The sequence below is a fragment of the Rhodnius prolixus genome, unplaced genomic scaffold (genome assembly GCF_049639745.1).
Source record: "Rhodnius prolixus isolate KJV_2025 unplaced genomic scaffold, Rpr scaffold_39, whole genome shotgun sequence".
Classification (NCBI taxonomy): domain Eukaryota; kingdom Metazoa; phylum Arthropoda; class Insecta; order Hemiptera; family Reduviidae; genus Rhodnius; species Rhodnius prolixus.
The window spans coordinates 786380-806667 of record NW_027411609.1 but is presented as its reverse complement, the minus strand read 5'-3'; the positions used below and the strand labels follow the sequence as shown (position 1 = coordinate 806667).

Below are 20288 nucleotides of genomic sequence, written 5' to 3'. Positions count from 1 at the left end.
AAAACTCTGGAATCCTTTACTGCTTTAAAATTGTCAGTTACCATATAAAAATAGTTTTTTTTTCTGATACACAGTTCTTTATAAGCCGCATTTGCAAGGAGATAACTAGATTCGACAAGATCGGAACTGGTAACGGAAAAGATTTAAGCGGGCGAAAGATTTTTTTTCTTGCACGAAGACATTACCCATCAAACCACTTCTTTTTAAGATTAATGGTGATATCCTGACATACATTAGGCGTTATAGCGGAACTTTTAATAAAGTTTGTGGGTTCACTAGTATTTACAACCAATTCTAATCACAAAAATATACAGAACACCACAAAAACTTTTTATTTTTATATCTTGTTACAATTAGCAACGTGGTACATGAATCACATATACATATTGTTTTTTTACCGCCTAGCCGACTAGAAGGTTACATTTTTTAATCACAATAATATTCAGGCGGTCCCCCACATCACTCCCCCTTCAGTAACACCGTTACGAAGCATAATGGGCCTCCAGGTAACGGGAAGGGAACCTGACAGTTCGACCGGAACGGGTTGTGGTCCTATCTGGAACTTCTTCGGCCGTCTCCGGTGAAGTGTTGGATGCTGGATAGTTGTTTGGAAAATCCTCGACTTCGGGGCCTGCCAAAATGTAAGCCGGTTTAAGCCTATCTATAGAGATGTTATTTTTTACTCCTTTGATAAGCAGTGTATAATATTTGTCAGTTCTGGCTTTAACCGGGTATGGTCCTTCGTATGGTTTATCGAGGGACGCTTTTAGACGATCCACTCTCACGAAGACATGGGTTGAAGTGTTTAGATCTTTGTGCACAAACGTTGTTTCTCGATTTTTCCTTGTGTGCTGAACTGGTTTTAAATTGTTCATGGTTTGACGAAGGCGTGAAATAAAGAGTGTTTTATCCGCTGTAATTGAAGGCTCGGTAAAGAAATCACCTGGTATCCTAATTGTCATTCCGTATACCATTTCGGCTATTGAACAGCTCGCATCTATGTTGAGCGTAGTTCGTAGACCTAAAAGGATTGCGGGTAACACTTCCGTCCATTTCTCATGGCAGTGTGCACGTATGCTTGCTTTCAAAGTCCTGTGGAACCGTTCTATTTTGCCATTCGCCTGTGGATGATAGGCTGTTTTTCTATTAATAATAGTTCCGCAGATTTTAGCGAGCGAATGGAACAATTCTGCTTGAAACTGGCCACCTTGGTCAGTGATGATACGGCTAGGACTTCCAAATCTTGCAACCCAGTTGGCGAAAAATGCTCGAGCAACTGCCTCCGCCGTTATACTGGTTAATGGAATAGCCTCTGGCCAAGAGGTGTATCTATCGATACATGTTAAAATGTATTGGTATCCCTCAGAAGATGGTAATGGGCCTACAATATCAAGATGTATGACACTAAAACGTTCATCTGTTGTTGGAAATATACCTATTGGGGTTTTAGTGTGTCTGGATATTTTGCTTTGTTGGCACGGAATACAAGTTTTAGCCCATAATGCCACATCTTTACGTATATCGGGCCAAACAACTTTAGACGTAAGAAGTCTGACAGTTGATTTGACTCCTAGATGAGCTAGATTATGGTACTGATCAAAAATAGCTCTTCTGTACATTGTGGGTATATACGGTCTAATATTTTCTGTAGTTGTGTCACACCAAATATACAAGTCAGGTGAGACTGGAAATTTTTTAAATTGTAGAGACATTGTGCTGTCTGACAATAGAGCCTTTAATTCAGCATCTGATTGCTGGGCCAATTCGATATCGGAGTGTTGAGCAGGATTGATTTCTTCAATTCGGCTCAATGTGTCCGCTACTATATTATCCTTTCCGGATATGTGTCTAATATCGGTTGTAAATTGTGATATAAAGTGCAAATGTCGTAATTGAAGAGGAGATGCCTTTTCGTTCTTCTGTTTAAAAGCGAAGATCAATGGTTTGTGATCCGTATATATCGTGAAGTTTCTGCCTTCAAGGAAGTACCTGAAATATTTTATGGACATATACATACTAAGTAATTCTCGATCATATGTGGAATATTTTCTTTGACTAACTGAAAACTTTTTTGAAAAGAATCCAATTGGTTTCCATGTTCCTCTTTCAAACTGTTGTAATGCGGCTCCCGCTGCAAAATCGGATGCATCAACAAATAATGCCAAATTAGAATCCATGTTAGGGTAAGTCAGCAATGTTGAATTAGCAAGGGCTTGCTTAGATTCTTCAAATTGTGTCTGTGCCTCTTCAGTCCAATTAATGACACTATTATCATTTTTGTTTATCCCTTTTAGGTAATTATTTAATAATCCATGATTTTCTGCGGCATGAGGTATGTGCCGTCTATAGAAATTAAGCATTCCGAGGAATCTTCTTAATTCCTTTACAGTCTCTGGTAGTTTGTGGTTGATAATGACTTTAACTCTTTCGGGGTCCGGTTTGGTGCCCTCTGTAGTAATTAAATATCCAAGAAAAATCAATTGTTCCACACCAAAAACAGATTTACTAAGATTGATTCGAAGACCACAACTATTTAATCTTTTAAAAACTTCCAACAAATGTTGTTTATGTTGTTCTGGATCAGTTGACGCTACTAGTATATCGTCTAAATAAGGAAAACAGAAGTTTAGTCCTCTTAAAACTTCGTGTATAAACCTCTGAAAAGTACTCGGTGCATTTCGCAGTCCGAAAGGCATAAAGTTAAATTCATATAAGCCAAATGGCGTTATAACGGCAGATTTTTGTTTATCCTCTTCAGCGAGAGGTATTTGATAGTATGCCTGATGAAGGTCAATTTTAGAAAATAACTTCTTGTTAGTTAAAATTTCATTAACGTCCTCTATTCGGGGGATTGGATATCTATCCGGTAACGTCCGGTCATTTAATCTCCTATAATCTCCACATATTCGCCATTGTCCATTCTTCTTTTTAACCATATGAATGGGACTGGCCCACTGTGATTTTGATGGCCTTATAATATTATGATCTAATAGGGTGAAGGGACCAGTAATTGACTGCTTAAGAAAAAATTCGAGTTTAAGATAGAATAACTTCCGTTATTTTGGCTCCAGGTGAAGGTTGTAAAATTGTACCGCTCCAATATTAATATTTTAAAAGCAATAAATTCGATCTTTATGTCAACCAAAAATGACTTTATTTGTAAGTATGTCAATGACCCAGTAATTGACATACCGAATTTTCGGTGGAACCAGTGTTTGACATGGAGTGGGACCAGTAATTGACATACAAATGTATTCATGAAACGACATAAGGTATGCATTCAAAATCACTTTTAAATCTAAATAAATCACTTAAATCACCTAAATCACTTTTTCAATTGGATTTATAACAAAAATCAGTCTTATTCATAATTAATTACAAACAGTTCTTAAACAGGCAAACCTAAATAATCTAATATTTTTTCATCGTTACTCTTTTTTATGCAATTTTTGACGATCAACCCTTACACAACTGTCCTACCGGACAGTTTTAATTAAATCTAAACCAAGACAGGTAATTTGAAGAACAGCCCTTTCTTTCAATAGTACCAAGGAAATATTAGCTAACATGCTTGTTAGATCGTACACAATGTCTGTCGGCTCGCTTTTATCTCTTTCTCTCAACCCTTCCGCTCTCTTATCCTTTCAAGTTTCCGCTAAATATTTTGTTGCTTAAACCTTTTTTTTGGGAACTTTTTTGGTTCTCACTTTACCAAACTCTACTTCCGATTAGACTATGTGGTCACATCCTTGTTTTATTCATTCCGCCTATAACGCTGCTACCGATCGCAACTACGCGACTTTGTGTTCGAGTTGTTGGTGCTTTCTAGTGAACCAAATTTCTCCTACGCTTCCCTTCTTTTGGAGCGCTTCGCTAATATTTTCCACAATCTGTGCTGCCAGTGTCATTTGCTTCGAAACCAAACTATCTGAATGTAATTCATTCTTACTTTCTGCATCTATTCAGTGTTTTATTGTTTATTATTAATGAGTTACCTCTTGGGCACATGTATATTATACATTGTGTGCTCGTTCATCGCGTCCCGCCACAGGTTGTAAGCATTCGCACTTATAACAGTAATAAATAAATGAAACGTCAATGAAAAAAAAACTAGATTAAAAAATATATATCTGTTATTGACTCTTTAACTTGGAAAGGATAGGTATTAAAATACACATACCTACAAATAAACCACTGATATTCACTTAACTAGGTAACCAATTGACAAAAATATGTGTTATTAAAATAGGCACACCATAAAAGAAAAAATGAATGAAAAAACAAAATATTCATTCGGAATACATAGGAAATGAACATCATAATATATCTTATGTAATTGATAATTAGCCACTTGAAATTACAAGCCATTTGAAAACCTCACAAATCAACGGTTTTATTAAATTGGTAACGTTCTCCATAAAGTAGTACAGGGCGATCCAACCTTCACGTCTTTGGGGATTAAAAATGGTTTTCATACCGATTTCATTTTTTTTTAATACAGTTTAGCCTATTTAGCCTATGGGATGCTATATATTCGTCTTCGGTCAACATGTCTGTCAATTAGTAAATACAATAGATCTTACAATCTTTTTTATGTTATTATTGTGTAACATCACAAAGTCACCAACTCTCCACGTACTCGTATGTTTGATTTCGCACCTGGTACTTCTCTTAAGGGAGCTTCATTTTTCCCCTGGCCGTTTTATTTGATGGAATTCTATGGTTCAGCCATTTCCTCCCTTTCTTCTTTGTCATGTGGCTAGGACCCAAAACTGAGGGAGAATGAGAGATTTTCCAACTCCGATAAGTGGGCGTCGTTTTTATCAATCACGTAGGCCTCGGAAGCTGTTCGGCGATCACGATTATTCCAGTTTGTTGTTCATACATTGTTGTTCTGTAAAGAATAATCATTCTGCATGCCCTCTTGAAATAAGGCGTACATTTGCTAATTTATTAATTTAAACATATTTTGTTGGAAGTTTTACTATTTATTTTGCCGATTTTTATCAATGATTTTATTTTACAATGATTGAATTTTTAATTATAATAAAATTTATCAACCTATCTTATCATTTTCCCAGGAAGTCAATCACTGGTCTCAGACAAAAAAGCTGTAGGACTAGTAATTGACATACATGTCAATTACTGGGCAGATTGCCGTTTCAAGGACCAGTGATTGACAGCCCCATTTTAATCCTCAATGCTTCTTATAATTAAAAAAAAAACTACATAAATGAAATCTACAAGTAATACTAATTATAACAGAACATTGATAACCACACGAATATATGAACAAATAAACGAAAAATAAGAAAAAAGAAAAATTATTTTCTTATCAATCCTCCTTAGCAACGGCTTGTTTTTTCCTTGATTTTGAACTTTTAACACAAATAACCTTCCACTGATACCAAGGAACCTTCCAATAATTAATATTTTTCTGGAACTGCTGCCCAAAGGCTTCTCAATAACGAAATTGAAAGAATCACCACTAAAAACGGCTCATATCCCTTATAATACCAGTTTATTTCTGGTATGTCAATTACTGGTGCCCAGTCAATTACTGGTCCCTTCACCCTAAATATTGAAATTCCTGTTTCGCAATTTTTATTTTGTTTGTATCTAGTCTCCTAAGCTTACAAAATAAAGGCGCACCTTTAGTAGTTTCAATATAATGATAAACATCATGTTTTATATTCTGAGGTTCTAAGTTATATGGGCGTGTCAAGTGTGGAAATTTTTTTATAATTTCAGAAAAACAGCAAGTAGCTTTAAAAGAACTAATTGATTCAGTTTCAGAAATCGCTGCAATATTTGCAGAAACTGTAAGCTTTGTATTACTGTCAATAAGACGTTTATTTTTTATATCAATTATTAATCCAAATTTGTGGAGAAAATCGGCACCTAATATACCCTTAGTTACCTGTGCTTTTATAAATGGCCATTCGAATTTACGTTTGAAGCCTAAATCAATATTTAGTAGTATTGATCCATAAGTTGGAATTTCGCTACCATTTGCAGCATAAAGCTTAAAATCTGAAGCTAGGATATTTTTCTTTTGTTGTGCAGACTCTGGAATAACGGAAACGTCAGCTCCGCTATCAATTAAAAATTTTATACCTGAATGTTTATCTTTGATAAAGAGACGAAAATTACGGCCATCAGGGGTTTCTGTGGCATTACAGGTGGCCGTTACCTGCGCTGCCCCGAGGAGTTTTCCTCCTTGTATTCTTTCCATGCACACGGAGCTTCACATTTTTCTGGCCTGCATTTGTTACCAAATCGGAAATGGTAATAACAAAATCGTCCAGTTTTGTTATATTTGGGTCTGCTTTTAGAGCGGTCTCGAGATTTTGAACGAGCGTCACGTCTATCGCGTGGACGCCCTCTGGAAAATTTTTGTTCCATCTCCTCAATCCTGGTAAGGAGGTCTTGAAGAGTTAATGTGGAAGGAGCTCTATGAGAAGTTACTGCAGAAACCGAATCATGTTTAGGTTTAAAACATTTATTAGTTTCGATCAGTTCGACCGATTTTTGCTCCCACAATTTATCTGCTAGGGTGCACATTTTGTCTATATCATCGTCTACGATTGTGACCATATCTCTCATGGTCGAGGGTAGCTTATCAAGCCACAGAGTTTGCATGAAACGATCCGCGACATCAGCTTCGGCCATTGATTTCATTTTTCGCCATAACTGGCTTGGCTTCATCTCTCCAAGTTCCAGCTCCCGCAATCGACGCATTTGCCGGCCTTCGCCCTCTTTGTATATTGCTATAAGTCGTTTTTTAGCCAGGGAATATTTTCTGGCTTCGTCCATAGTTACCAAATCCCATATGTTTTCAACTACATTTCTTTCCAGTTGGGAAAGTAAGTAGTCAAACTTGGTCAATTCTTGTGTAATTCCAGCTTGACGGAATTGTGCTTCGATCTGGCCAAACCAAATATCTGGTTTTTCAAACCAGAATGGTGGTAATTTTACGGCAATCTTATCGACACATGCAGGGGGTTCTGTTTCTGATTTGAATTCTGGCATTGACGTTGCGCCATCCAGTTTTTGTTTTTCTTCTCCAGTCATGGTTTTAAGATTGTAAAATATAATAAAAACCGGAATAATAAAAAAATAATTTACCTTAATAAAACGAGAAATGTCCTTAACACTAAAATAAACACAGAAAACAAACTTAATTTATAGAAAAAAAAATAGTATTTACAATAGTTTTTTTTATACACTTCACATATAATGTTTTTTATTTATTTATTTTTTTTTTTTTACTTAAAAGATATAGTTTATTATTTTATTTTATTTTTTTTTTTTTTACTTTTTATTAGGTCCAATCCGGGGTCACTAATTGTGCCGTTATATCACGTCGGGGTCACCAATTGTGGGTTCACTAGTATTTACAACCAATTCTAATCACAAAAATATACAGAACACCACAAAAACTCTTTATTTTTATATCTTGTTACAATTAGCAACGTGGTACATGAATCACATATACATATTGTTTTTTTACCGCCTAGCCGACTAGAAGGTTACATTTTTTAATCACAATAATATTCAGGCGGTCCCCCACAAAGTTCACTAAAATATTTAAAATCTTTTGGTATCCGAAGGATAGTGTGGAATATTTTTAACAGCCAGCTCTAAAGAATTTTTATACGTATTCAAATACTTCAGACCAAACTGTTTGGGGTTAAAGGGGCAGAACAATATGGTTCGACGTTTCTATAAGAAATATCTTTAAGAAAAGTGGTAGATGGTCAGAAAACAATTCTTGAAAATCCAAAATACAAGAAATATAATATAATCAACAGAGAAACAGACAAGTCAATAAGAGAGGAACCCGTATTAGTAATGTATGTAAATTCCCCCTTTATTTCTCCAGGAATTCAGGATTACGAAATCATAATCATTACCCAAATCAAGAAGATTTGATCCCTTTCCATTAATAACTCTACCCTTGGAACTCCTAGTCAAATGAAAAATTGTGATATCTAAAATAAAATCAGATGGCAAAAGCTGAGAATCCGCTTTTCTAATATTGAAATCGCCGATTAGAGTGAATTTTAAATGGGAATTTTTAGAAATAAAACTAGATAAATTTAGAAAATCTGAATCCTAAGAATTATAGTTTAAACTCCTTAACAAAAACTTACCAGTTTAAAAAGTTAAGTATAAGGGTTGATTAAACGCCAAAAGGTACACAAATCAGCAAGTGCCTATCATTTCAATCATACTACAGCTCGTAATAATTTCAGCCATTTAGAAACGTTTTCAAAAAGCTTACTTTTTTATATTTTTATAAAATATTTCTCTTACTATTATGTTTTCTGAGAACATTCCCCTGTGAACAGTGTCTTAATGTATTCTTACAGAAGATATTAAAAAAAGAATCCATTGTAAATTTTGTTACAATTGATATCATTTAAGTATAACTTTACTGCATTAAATTTTCATTAATATTTTTTACATTTTATTACACGTCACTTTTGAAAAGCTTTTTGAAAACGTTTCTAAATGGCTGAAATTATTACGAGCTGTAGTATGATTGAAATAATAGGCACTTGCTGATTTGTGTACCTTTTGGCGTTTAATCAACCCTTATACTTAACTTTTTAAACTGGTAAGTTTTTGTTAAGGAGATTTTTGTACCTTTTAGATAGTTTTAATTATAGTTTCATAGTCCTATGACGAACAATATTTAAACTTCATAGACATCTCTGAATGTGATCTCTCTGCGTACAGTTTGCCTTTATATCTGCAACATAATTAGACGGACCCCTCATCCTTTTACAACCGGGGCTTGGGACCGGCTTCGGCGGATTTAGTCCGTCAGTTAGTTTTAGTCACACAAAATAACAAAAAAGTACAATTGATATAATAAAATAATTATATACAACAAACCTTTCACAGAGACGATTATTTATTTATGTATATAGTTTGCTGTGAATTAGGTACGCAATTCTTCTTATAACTGCATCAAACAGAAAATTAATTTTGGTTGGTTAATTTAAACTTTTCTACATTATTAAAACAAAAACAAAAAAAGAACGTAAGATTTCAAAAAATCGGTAAAGAAGTTGAACGAGAACTTTTTAATTTAACGTTTATAGTACTCAGCTGTGAAAGATTCATCTATAGCTACGTAGAATTTCAAAAATTTATAATTATAGAGTAAAATTGTTCAAAAATGCAAATAAATAAATAAAGAAATTAACTTATAAATATCGTTGAATATGACATAGAATTTGTTTTAATCGCAAATATAAATATAAATTCCAATGAAATATACTTCTTTGAATGGGATGGACCATTTCTTACAAGAAAACAAAATAACATTAATGAATTTTCATTCACGGTGTTGAAAAAAAAATATATCGGGACAAAAATAAAGATTCATTGCGAAAAACAAATTCTATTTCAATGATATATTTTTTTAAAAGAGAAACGTGCACAAACAAATTAATTAATATTATTATGAAATAGAAATCACATGCAGTCAGTCCACTGTCTGTTACCTGCTGGCTCTCTAACGACCGAAATGAAATATTTTAAATTAAAAATATATCGGTTTCGTTTTAGTTTTTACATTGTTGTTGTTTTTAAAAATAAAATGTACGCGTCTTTTAATCCCAGGTTAAATTTAAAATTATAATTAATAATTTCGTCATTTAGCAAAGTCCACGAATTATTTTGACTTTTTAACGCGCAAACATAGTGGCCAGAATTAAGGCCCGAACCGTAATGGTAAATCACGGACGCCAGTGTGAAATTAAAACCGTCAAATTTAACATTATTTTCATCGAAAGAGTGGATTTCATTTAAAATACGATTTCCTTGATAACGCTTTAATATTACAATTAAATAATCCGATACCGAATTTAATTTACTTTTAATATAAATTTTATTTTCTCCGCATTCTGAACACGTGATATCCGATAATTTATAGTCGAATAACGTTTGAAAACTAACCGGCTCGTTATTTTGGACAACCCCGAATTCTAGAAAGTACATTACCTCAGGATTAATGGGAACGTCATCCCAATAATTGGACATAGTTATGCAAAAAGGAACCAACCCACATGTATGCTCAAATTGAGTTTATGATGAATATAGGTTGCTAAAAGCCTATTTTAAATTTAGCAAAAAAGAACCAAGCCACTACTTTCGTTTTTATGATATAAATGACATTGTGAAACAAACCACAAATTATATTTGAAGATTTAAAGTTTAACGAAACAGAACCAAGTAACTTGGTTCTTCTTTGCAAAATAATATGGAAGTTATATAAAACAGAACCAAACAGCTTGGATCTGTTTTGCAAACTTGTGAATTACTGCATGTGGGTTGGTTCTGTTCAATATACAATGAGAACCAATGCAAGTTTTAACATTTTAACTTAGGGTCTCTACGCAACGCGTTAATATTGCACTAAGATGAGATCACAGTTTCTATGGTTTGCTAAAATAGTGAATTTACAGATGTAGGGAAATTGGAATGTTTGGACTGTGAGTGGCCACTGGTTGAGGGTATCTGAGAAGGGATGACCGCTAGGGGTGGCAATAAAGTTGCAGGTAGCAAGGGACATTCCTTTTTCCATTCCATTACTGTGTGTGATGTGTGTTGGGCCTTGTGTTGGCGTTAGAATCTTATGTCTTATGAGAATAAACTATACTTATGATAGATTGGTGTTTATTTCAACCTTTAGATATTTAAAGTATTAATTTGTGTTTTGTTTTCTTTAGTTTTTCCTTTAACTCATTTTATATTCTACAACTTCAGGTGTGGGGTAAAGAACTGGTAAAGTGCGGTGAATAATTGTGAAAGAACAGTTAAAGAATAGTCAATTTGCGTGAAAAAATGAAACTGGGCAACATTAAGAGGATTGAATCCGCAATTTTGTGTGCACCGGTAAAGGAAGCTAAAAGATTTTATGAAGTTATTTTTGGACTGAATGAAGGGCGTCTAAGTAGAAAAAAATGAAGGGAATTTGAAGGTTTCAAATTAAATGATGTGGACTTATGTAATAAAGTGGAAGAATTGAATGACACATTTTCGTTGTGGGAATTGAAAAGTGTTGCAAACCTATTAGGTATTCAGTTAAGCTGTAGACAGGATGTGGCGTCGGAATTATGTAAATTCCTAAATGACATTAGTTTGTTATGTCAAGATCAACAGGATGAAGAAGAAGAAGATGTACAATTTGAAGAAGGAAGTGAAAATTCTTTAAGTTCAAGGCAGGGCCAGGAAAGTCGACCTTTTCAGTTTTCTTCTAAGGACATTGAGGAAAGTCTGAGGCCATTTACCGGCGAAGATAACTACACCATTAACTTGTGGTTAACTGATTTTGAAGAATTGGCACAAGTGATGAGGTGGCAAGAGCTGGAAAAATTGGTCTTTGCAAAGAAGTCTTTGAAGGGACTGGCAAAACTTTTTGTTAGTGGTGAACGAGGTTTAACCAGCTACAGCGCATTGAAGCAAGCACTGATTAATGAATTTTCCAGTAAAACAAACAGTGCTGAACTTCATCGAACTTTAAGCAAGCGCACCATGTAGAAGGGTGAGTCTCTTCATCAATATGTATTAATTATGAGGGAATTAGCGGCTAGAGGCAATATAGACATGGAATCGCTGATTCGTTATATCATTGATGGCATTCCGGATCCGCTTTCAAACAAGCTACATCTGTACGAGGCTCAAGATTTGAAGAAGAAATTACTTATTTATGAACAAGTGCGGACCAAAGACAGTGTTAAAAAAAAGCCTTTACGATTAATTAGAACTGATTCGGATTTGAAAGTAGAAACAAGGAAATGTTTTAATTGTTATGAAGAGGGGCATTTAGTGGTTGAATGTCCGAAACCCAGACGTGAGAAGGGAAGCTGTTTTGAGTGCGGCAAAATGGGACACCTTCAAAGGGAATGCGAACGTCAGAAGCAGAGCACACCATCTTTATTTTCGCTGGTAGTTGAGAAATCTGTTCTACCTCCATCCACAGCAGACATCCTCAGAGAAGGCGCTACTACTAGTGGAGAAGTAGAAGCCTTGCCCGGTTCTGCAATATCTTTGATAGTGGAAGATCGTGTCAGTGAAAGCGATATATTACGTGAGGTAGCAATTAACGATGGTTCGGAGGTAATGTTAATTGATTACAGTGAAGTAGAAATTGTAAACCCTGAGCTTAATGTAAACGATGTAAAATCTGTCCCTGGGATTATTAGTGAATGTATACCTAACGAGAAACCTAGTGAACCCGCTGTAGAGATTAAAGTGATTCCTGAGCAAAATCTGTCAATTCTACAGGAAAATGATAAGGGAAATTGCGAAAGTAGTGAATATTTAGAGGTTGAAGAACATAAAAGATTTGAATTATGTAATGGGTTGGTGTTCAGAAAGAAAAAGGGGAAAATTTTATTTGTAGTTCCCGAAAAAATAGAGAGCCAAATTGTCAGAAAGTTTCATGATTATGTTGGTCATTTAGGAATTAATAAAGGTGCTGAGTTAATTTTAAGGTCCCATTGGTTACCAAAATTACAAGACAAAGATTACATTCCTAACTGTAGTAATGGTATTGCTTGCAATCCAATCTTAGGAAAAAAAGAAATGTGGTTGATAAAGTTTTGCTCCATGCTAGGTACCTGTTTAGGGGATATATCAGGTAACCCAGATTCCTTTTGATGGAATTTCTGGGTCTGGAAGGATAAGACCTTCCTTAGTAATTCCGTTAAGATGTAGTAGATTTTATTTGTATGAATAGTATAAACGCTCAACGCTTAAATTTTAGTTATATTTGTTATTTTATGATATTGGTTTATATTGTTTTGTTAATTATGATTGTAATAGTTTTTAGGTTGTTTCATTTAGTCATTTATGTAATATAGTGTTAACTTCTTATGTGCATTGATTATTAATCGTTTAACTTAATTTTGTTTATGTATTAGTTTGTATTATGTTTAGTTATGTTTATTCGTATGATCAATTAGTACTTTTTATTAAATTGTAATTTAGTACTCTTGTGATCGCCCGGGTCAGATTTGGCCGAGTTGTAGGGAAATTGGAATGTTTGGACTGTGAGTGGCCACTGGTTGAGGGTATCTGAGAAGGGATGACCGCTAGGGGTGGCAATAAAGTTGCAGGTAGCAAGGGACATTCCTTTTTCCATTCCATTACTGTGTGTGATTTGTGTTGGCGTTAGAATCTTATGTCTTATGAGAATAAACTATACTTATCGTCGCCTAAGAAGTGATACCTCGTAACTAGAAAATATCAACTTTACAGGAGAAGGAAAAAACAGAATATAAAATTCATTTTAAGGCATACAGTAATTCTTCTTTCAATATTAAATATTAGTGTGACTGTCATCTTGAAAGTGCATGATTGAAGAGAAATTAAGTTTCTGTTAATAACAAAATACATATACGAGGTCTCACTTTTTCCGTTTTCAAAATCTTATTTAGTTACAAGGTAGCACTTCAAGGAATTGAGTTAAATAAGACGTGTTAATAATAATAATTGTTAGAGGAGGATATTGCAAAAAACATCAAACCAGATGCTAAAATATTTATTATAAGTTTAAGAAATGAAATAATACAGTAAACACAGCCTCATTGTCTTCTCTCAGTCTCATAATTAAAACTAATAATTTTAGAAGATAAATTGATGATTTTTTTTTGCTGCCAATTTTCCCCCTGAACTTTTGGGCACTTGTTTTCCAACTGGTGCATCATGAGGTAGATTGTCATAAAACATATGGCAATCGGTTGGTATCACAGTTCCTGCAAATGCTTCCACTTCTGGTACGATATCTTCAGGGGAGCTTTATGTGCTTGTGAGAAGTCACTCGGTTTTGGTATTACCTCTAAAGATTTTCTACCTTTCTTCAAGTCGAGGAAAGCTCCATCAAAGTCCACCTTTACCTGAATCATCCCATCTGGAGTGTATTTAATCACCTTAATATCATTTACACAATAATCAGAGGAAGTTACAGGGCGAATGGACTTATAAACAATAGGCTGAGAATAGTCTTTTGTGAAGTTGAAGCTCAGCTGTTTTACCTCATATGGAGAGTTCCTTGCAGAGGCTGTGTATCTCAAATAGTCACTGGGTAGGTAGATAGGATTGTGTTTCAGCTTTCTCTCTATGGTGGCATGGACAGAATCCACTTCCATTTGAGTGTGTCCCTTGTGTAGAAATTTTTGATACACGACAGCTTTTCTTTCCACACTGTAACTTAAAAGGGCATTTGACAGCACTGCATTCCTATTTTGATACCCACAACCATCACTCCAAATGATGATGGGGAGTTCAGAATTGCAGTTGGTTGTTACTAAATAGTCAATGATACAACTTGCAAATGTATTAGCTGTCAAATTCGATTCTGTCTCTGAAAACCAATAACATCTACAGTGCTTATTGTTGATGTTAAATACAGTGAAGTTGTGGGATCATTGTTTTGTAATACAGAGCTGAGGCATTTAACATGGGACAAACTTTAACTGCCTGCAAGTCTTGGGTCAACACAATACAGTTTCCTTTGTTACCCTCATCTTTATCATGTTGTTTTTCAGCTCGTGCTGCCTCTTTGTTTTTTATGTGTGCTCTGTATTCGTCTTCACTCACATTTTTTGACTCATAACCTAAACAAGTGTCACACATATCTTTTTTTGGGGTTTGGAAAGCAATGTTTTTTTCTCTGATTGCCTCATCAAATGAATACCGACTCAAAGGCTTCATGTTAGGATTATCTCCTCTTTCACTGGAAAATTTATTCCACTTTGTACAGTACACCTTATAGAGATCATTCATGGAATTGCCGAAAGTTGGTTCCAAATAATGTTTTGATGATGATGATCTACAATAATGAGATGGAAGTTTTGGCAGCTCATCCAACATAGTATTTAGGAATGCCTTTTTTTCATTCTGGTTCTCACGGCAGCTTCTTTTTTTTTCTCGTCATTCTTTACTTTTTGTGCAGTACATATCCCATTTTTTTTCGTTGCTTCTTCGACCCAGTGATGAACTGACCATTCGCGTAAACCAAAAGTTGAGAGAAACAACATTTTACATACTCGAAACACAGTCCCATCATTTGTTTTTAATAGGTAGCTAAAAGTTCCTTTTCTTCTGGACTCTGTGGCAACTGTGGTTCTTTTAGTAAAAGTTCTGGTAACTAAAGATGAAACAAATATTTTTCTTTGGTCCCAACTCATTTCGTTCCAAAAACGTGTAAACAACTCCTTTCTAACTTCCTCTGTTAAATTTTGACAATTTCTAGCACTTACCTTCTGGCAGTGCTTAGATGTACATGGACGACCCATTTTTCTTTCTTCTCTTTCTTGCCCTCTTTCTCCACGCTTTCCCTTAGGTTTAGTCCAACCGATGTATTTTTTCCCTTCCTCTCTTAAGCGTTTGTTCCTGTGATCACTCCATTCACTTGGTTGAGCAGTTATTCTTCTTTTACTGGGTATCTTCGTACTCCATGTTTCTGATCGGCCTTCGGTATTTATATCCATTATGTTTTCAGATATAATATTTTGCACCTCATTTAGCACAACGATATCTTGAGTTTGTGTATTATCGTCATTTTGTGTAATCAGAGCTTCTGAATCAACTACTTCACTTTCTAAATCTACTTCATCACAATTAATGGCTTCAGTATCACGAGTACAATTCAGTTCTTGTACTGCTGCATTTTTGTCTCCACGGCTACTATTATTGCTTCTCCCGTCTTCATGTTCCGGTACATAATCAAAAATTACAGGAAGTTCCACAACTAATGCTTCTTTAAATAAATTAGGATCTTCTACACAACTTAATGATGCAACAGCTCTCTCCAGTCTATCATTATCGAGGGTCACCAATGATGATTCAACAACTTCTATTGAAGGCAAGGAAACATTTTCAGCTATTAGGGTTCTTGTTTCTGAAGATGATTCTTCGAGTGAAGGCTGCATTTCTTGTTCAGGAAGAGGTTCCCTACCACGTGATGATAATAAATTATCACTTTTAGCATTATTTTCTGACAGTCTACTCACTTCTGCTGATAGAACACTTTCACTATCATACATCTGTTTCTGAGCCAACTGGACAAGACGTTTACTCCTAGAAAGAGTTGTGGACTCTGGCATCTTATTCTTTTTCTGCTCCTGTAATTTAAATTTTATTGTTTCACTTTTATAAACTAAAACTATTTGAAATGGGAGAAGAAAACATCTTTTATTTACTTCCCAGGACTAATTTATTTTTAGAACTACACTACAAGAAAATATTACCCCTCTTCTTAGTGAACTTATATGATTGACCGTGTATTAGGCCTATTCTAAAGAATCAGAAAACAGTTTCGCATGGTAATTTAAATATCTCTCTAATACTGATGTCTATTATAATGCCATAAATAAAAGCGCTGACTTAGATAAACTAGTGTGAGTGTTTTAAGTATTGATAGGACAAATTGCTAAATAAAATTGATAGTTTTGAAAAAAAATATGTGTAATGCTGTTTTAATAAAATAATAATAATAATTTTTATTATTTTGAAGCACCGTAACCCTAATTATTTCAAAAGTTGAAATTGAAACAATGGTGTCCAGAAATTTCAGAGTACTTTGGAGTGTAAATTAAATTTAAACAAGGGGAGATGAAAAAGCCTCTGCAAAGACATCCGTGGTGATACCTCGAATCTTTCAAAACCGTGAAGTAACACGTTTATAATAGTGGAAATAATATCGCATAACTGAAATGTGTTACTTGTTAACTATACAACTCGATTAATACAGCATGCTTACATTACTAATAATGCTAGTAATGTATTTATTATAACAAAAAATCATAGCACAGTATAGAGGTAGTGGTATCACTTAACACACCTATATATCTCTTTAACAAAAACTTACAGTTTAAAATGTTAAGTATAAGGGTTGATTAAACGCCAAAAGGTACACAATTCAGCAAGTACCCAACATTTCATTAATACTTCATTGATATTATTTTAAGTAATTTTACTACATTAATTTTCATTAATAAGTTATTTTTTAGAATTTATTAGATGTCACAGACCCTTATGCTGGCCATTTAAATCTACAAAATGTTTGTTCAAGTAGAACACCATTTATTAACTGTAATATCTAATCAAGAAACTATTAATCACAGGTTAAAAAGAAAAACTTTATTAAAAAAAACAAAAAAAATATGAGGATAGAAAATACAAAAACTTTTTTAAAAAAATGCTTACACCAACATTCATCAATGATTTCATTTATTTATTTTTATTTTTAAATAAAAATCGTCGGTTTAAGTTCATTCTACGATTAAAGTAATTGTTATTTTATGTAGTAGTCAAACGTTTATAATAATAGGTAATAATTATCTGGCTTTATCGCAAATAATATAGTTTTCTTCAATTACATTCTCAATCTAGGTATTCTTCCCACAGTATTATATGTTTGGAATATAAGATAAATAAGATATGCATATTTTTATGACAGCTAACATAATTATTCCAGTATTTTACTATAAGTAAAATTAGAGGGACTACATTAAATTACAATTGAGAAATGAATAATTATTGTTGAATAATTTACTTGATATTACCTACGCGTTATTTGTGCTCACAAATAATTCGGAAAGACGAATTTTAGACTGAAATATTGTTTTAAATCCGTGATTCAAATTTAAATAGTAGCCGACTCTGCCTTTGTCTTTTTCTACTTTAACGTGCATGTACATACATATATGTGACTTCTCAGAATAAAGAGCATAATAAAGATAAATCAGAAGAATAATTTGGAATTAAGCTAAAATAAAGTACCTACTTAATTACAAAGATATAATATACATTTTATCATAATTATAACAAAAAAATAAAATATTATGAATAGAGTTAGAGTCCAGCTTTCATGGTGTACACATGTCTTAAATCTGCTCTGTGAATTTTTAGTTTTTTATAGTGTTTCTTGTGACTTTTGATTTTCAATTTTTAGTGTAATTATTGTTATTAATTAAACTTTATAATTACTCTTTTTTATAAAAGTTATATTTAAATGAATATCGAAATAATAAGAAAAAAAGACGTTGAATATTAAGAAAATATCTTATTTTCGTTTAGTTTGTTAGTGTTATTATTTATAGTGGGATCAGAGTTTAAAATGGGAGATAGTGATAAACAGATCGGCCGTAATACTACAGAACAGAGTGGTGGGGGATCTGATTTGTCTGCTCGTATTTTGGATAGAATATCAGTTTTGCATGAAGATGTTAAAAAGGATATTAATGAGGTAAAAATTAAAAATCAGCAGCTGACTGATTGTATTAACACGTTTAAGGATGAAATCAAAACTAGTTTTTCCAAGGTTGACGAGGAGTTTACCAAGTTTAAAAACGAGATTTTTGCTTTGAAAAAAGAAAATAAAGTTTTAAAAAAATCTCTTTTTTTATTACAGTCATCTTTAGAGGAAAGTATTCAACACTCTATTTACAATAAGATTAAGATATTGAATGTGCCGAATCATCCAAACATTCAAATATTTGAAATTTTACAACGCATCTCTATTGTAATTGGTTTTGATTTCAGCAAAGAAAAACTAGGCGATTTTTATCGTCTTAAAAGTAAACAAAATACTAATTTTGCCCCAACAATACTATTTAATTTTTTACGGAATAATGATAAACACGAGTTTATGAATTGCTATAGAAAATTTTTGAAAAATAAGAAATTGACGTTGGATCAAATTATAAATGATTCTCCAGCGGAAGTAAACCCTTCGAATGTTCTATACATATCTGAACATCTCAGCCCACTTAATTACAAAATATTTAAACTAGCAAAAGCACTGAAGTCTCAAGGTAAAATAAAATTTGTCTGGGTTCGTAATAATAAAGTTCTAGTTAGAGTGGAGGAATCTGCCCCATCAGTGTGGCTAAAATCTGAGAATGATCTTCTTCAGTATATGGATTCGGCACTGTCACATACTTTTTCTGGTGACTCTGAAAATGGAGATGAAGAAAAATCGGATAGTTCCACAATGAGCTTGCGTAAGAAAAGGAAGATAAAGCTGAGTGTTTCCAAAAGAAGTGAGCCTTTTTTACGCCCCAAACCTCTCAAAAACCCGCAAGATATTTGATAAAATCGAAGAATTCTCTCAGTTTCGGATTCTGGAATATTAATGGTTTGAAATCTTTGTTTAATTTATCGGTAGTGGAGTTAAGTGAATTAGTAAAATTTGATATTTTATGTTTGTATGAATCCTGGCTGACTGAGTCGCAACATATCTTACCATCATTTATGCAAAATTATGATTGTTATTTTAATGATGCTTTCAAGTGTGCTGGGAGAGGTAGACCAAGTGGAGGTATGATTCTTTGTCTTAGGAAGGGGCAGTTTAAGGTAATTAGGCATTTGTTAGTCTCTAGATGTTTTAGTTGTTACTTAATTAGGTTTGAAGAAATGTATATTTGTCTAGGAATAGTTTATCTGCCCCCTTCTACTCATAATGATTATTTATTGAATTATTTTCAATCTGACCTGTATTCTGTCCTATCGTGCTTGGAGAATGTTTATACAGTAATAGGAGGGGATTTTAATGGCAGAATTGGAAATCTTAATAACTTTGATTTGGAAGTTTTCCCAAACTGTAACATATCTGGTAGTAGAACCTCCTTAGATGGTGTGATAAACAAGAGAGGCTCTCAGTTAGTCGATATTATGGAATCGCATGGATTGGTTTGTTGTAATGGCCGATCGTTTAGTGAAACTCCTGCGGCCTACACATATCTGAGTGATCAGGGTATGAGTGTGATCGACTTAGTTTGGCTGTCCCCTAGCTGCTTAGATTTTTCTATAAATTTTAAGGTTGAAAATTATTTTGAAACATCCGATCATTATTTATGTAAGCTTTCATTTTGTTTCGATAATATAAGCAGTGAAGAGCCAAGTAACGAGGAGAGTCATAAATTGTTTATATATAATTTATCAAATGCAAATTTAATCTTGTTTAAATCTGTTTTGGATGACCAATTTAATGTAGATTTTGATTGTAATGACTCAGATATTTATAACGAAAAATTTTGTAGCACAATCCAGAAAGCTATGATTGAGACAGGAATTTTAAAAATAAAAAAGAACATACATTCAAGAATCTCACATGTAAACAAACCCTGGTTCACTCAAGAATGTTTCTTAGCTAAGAAAGAACTCAATAAATTATACGGACTCTGTCGTAAATCTAATTTTAAAGCAGAAGAACTTCAAAGATATAAATGCGCGAAAACTTCATATAAGCAACTAATAGAATT

At 33.6% G+C, this 20288-nt stretch overlaps 2 protein-coding genes across 2 annotated transcripts in view; both read right to left on the bottom strand.

The window, feature by feature from the left end:
• LOC141455265 (adenylate kinase 9-like) overlaps window positions 1-20288 on the bottom strand; it is a 569192-nt gene that overhangs the window by 50859 nt on the left and 498045 nt on the right. The gene's annotated exons all lie outside the window — the stretch shown is intronic.
• On the bottom strand, window positions 14728-16127 carry LOC141455245 (uncharacterized). Its single transcript, XM_074130158.1, has one exon. It carries the CDS (start codon window positions 16125-16127, stop codon window positions 14898-14900), a length of 1230 nt encoding a protein of 409 aa, XP_073986259.1. The 3' UTR covers window positions 14728-14897.

What these genes read in the sequence shown, in the direction of transcription:
- LOC141455245 (XM_074130158.1), bottom strand. Translation starts at nt 16,127, where the DNA reads ATGCCAGAGTCCACAACTCTTTCTAGGAGTAAACGTCTTGTCCAGTTG.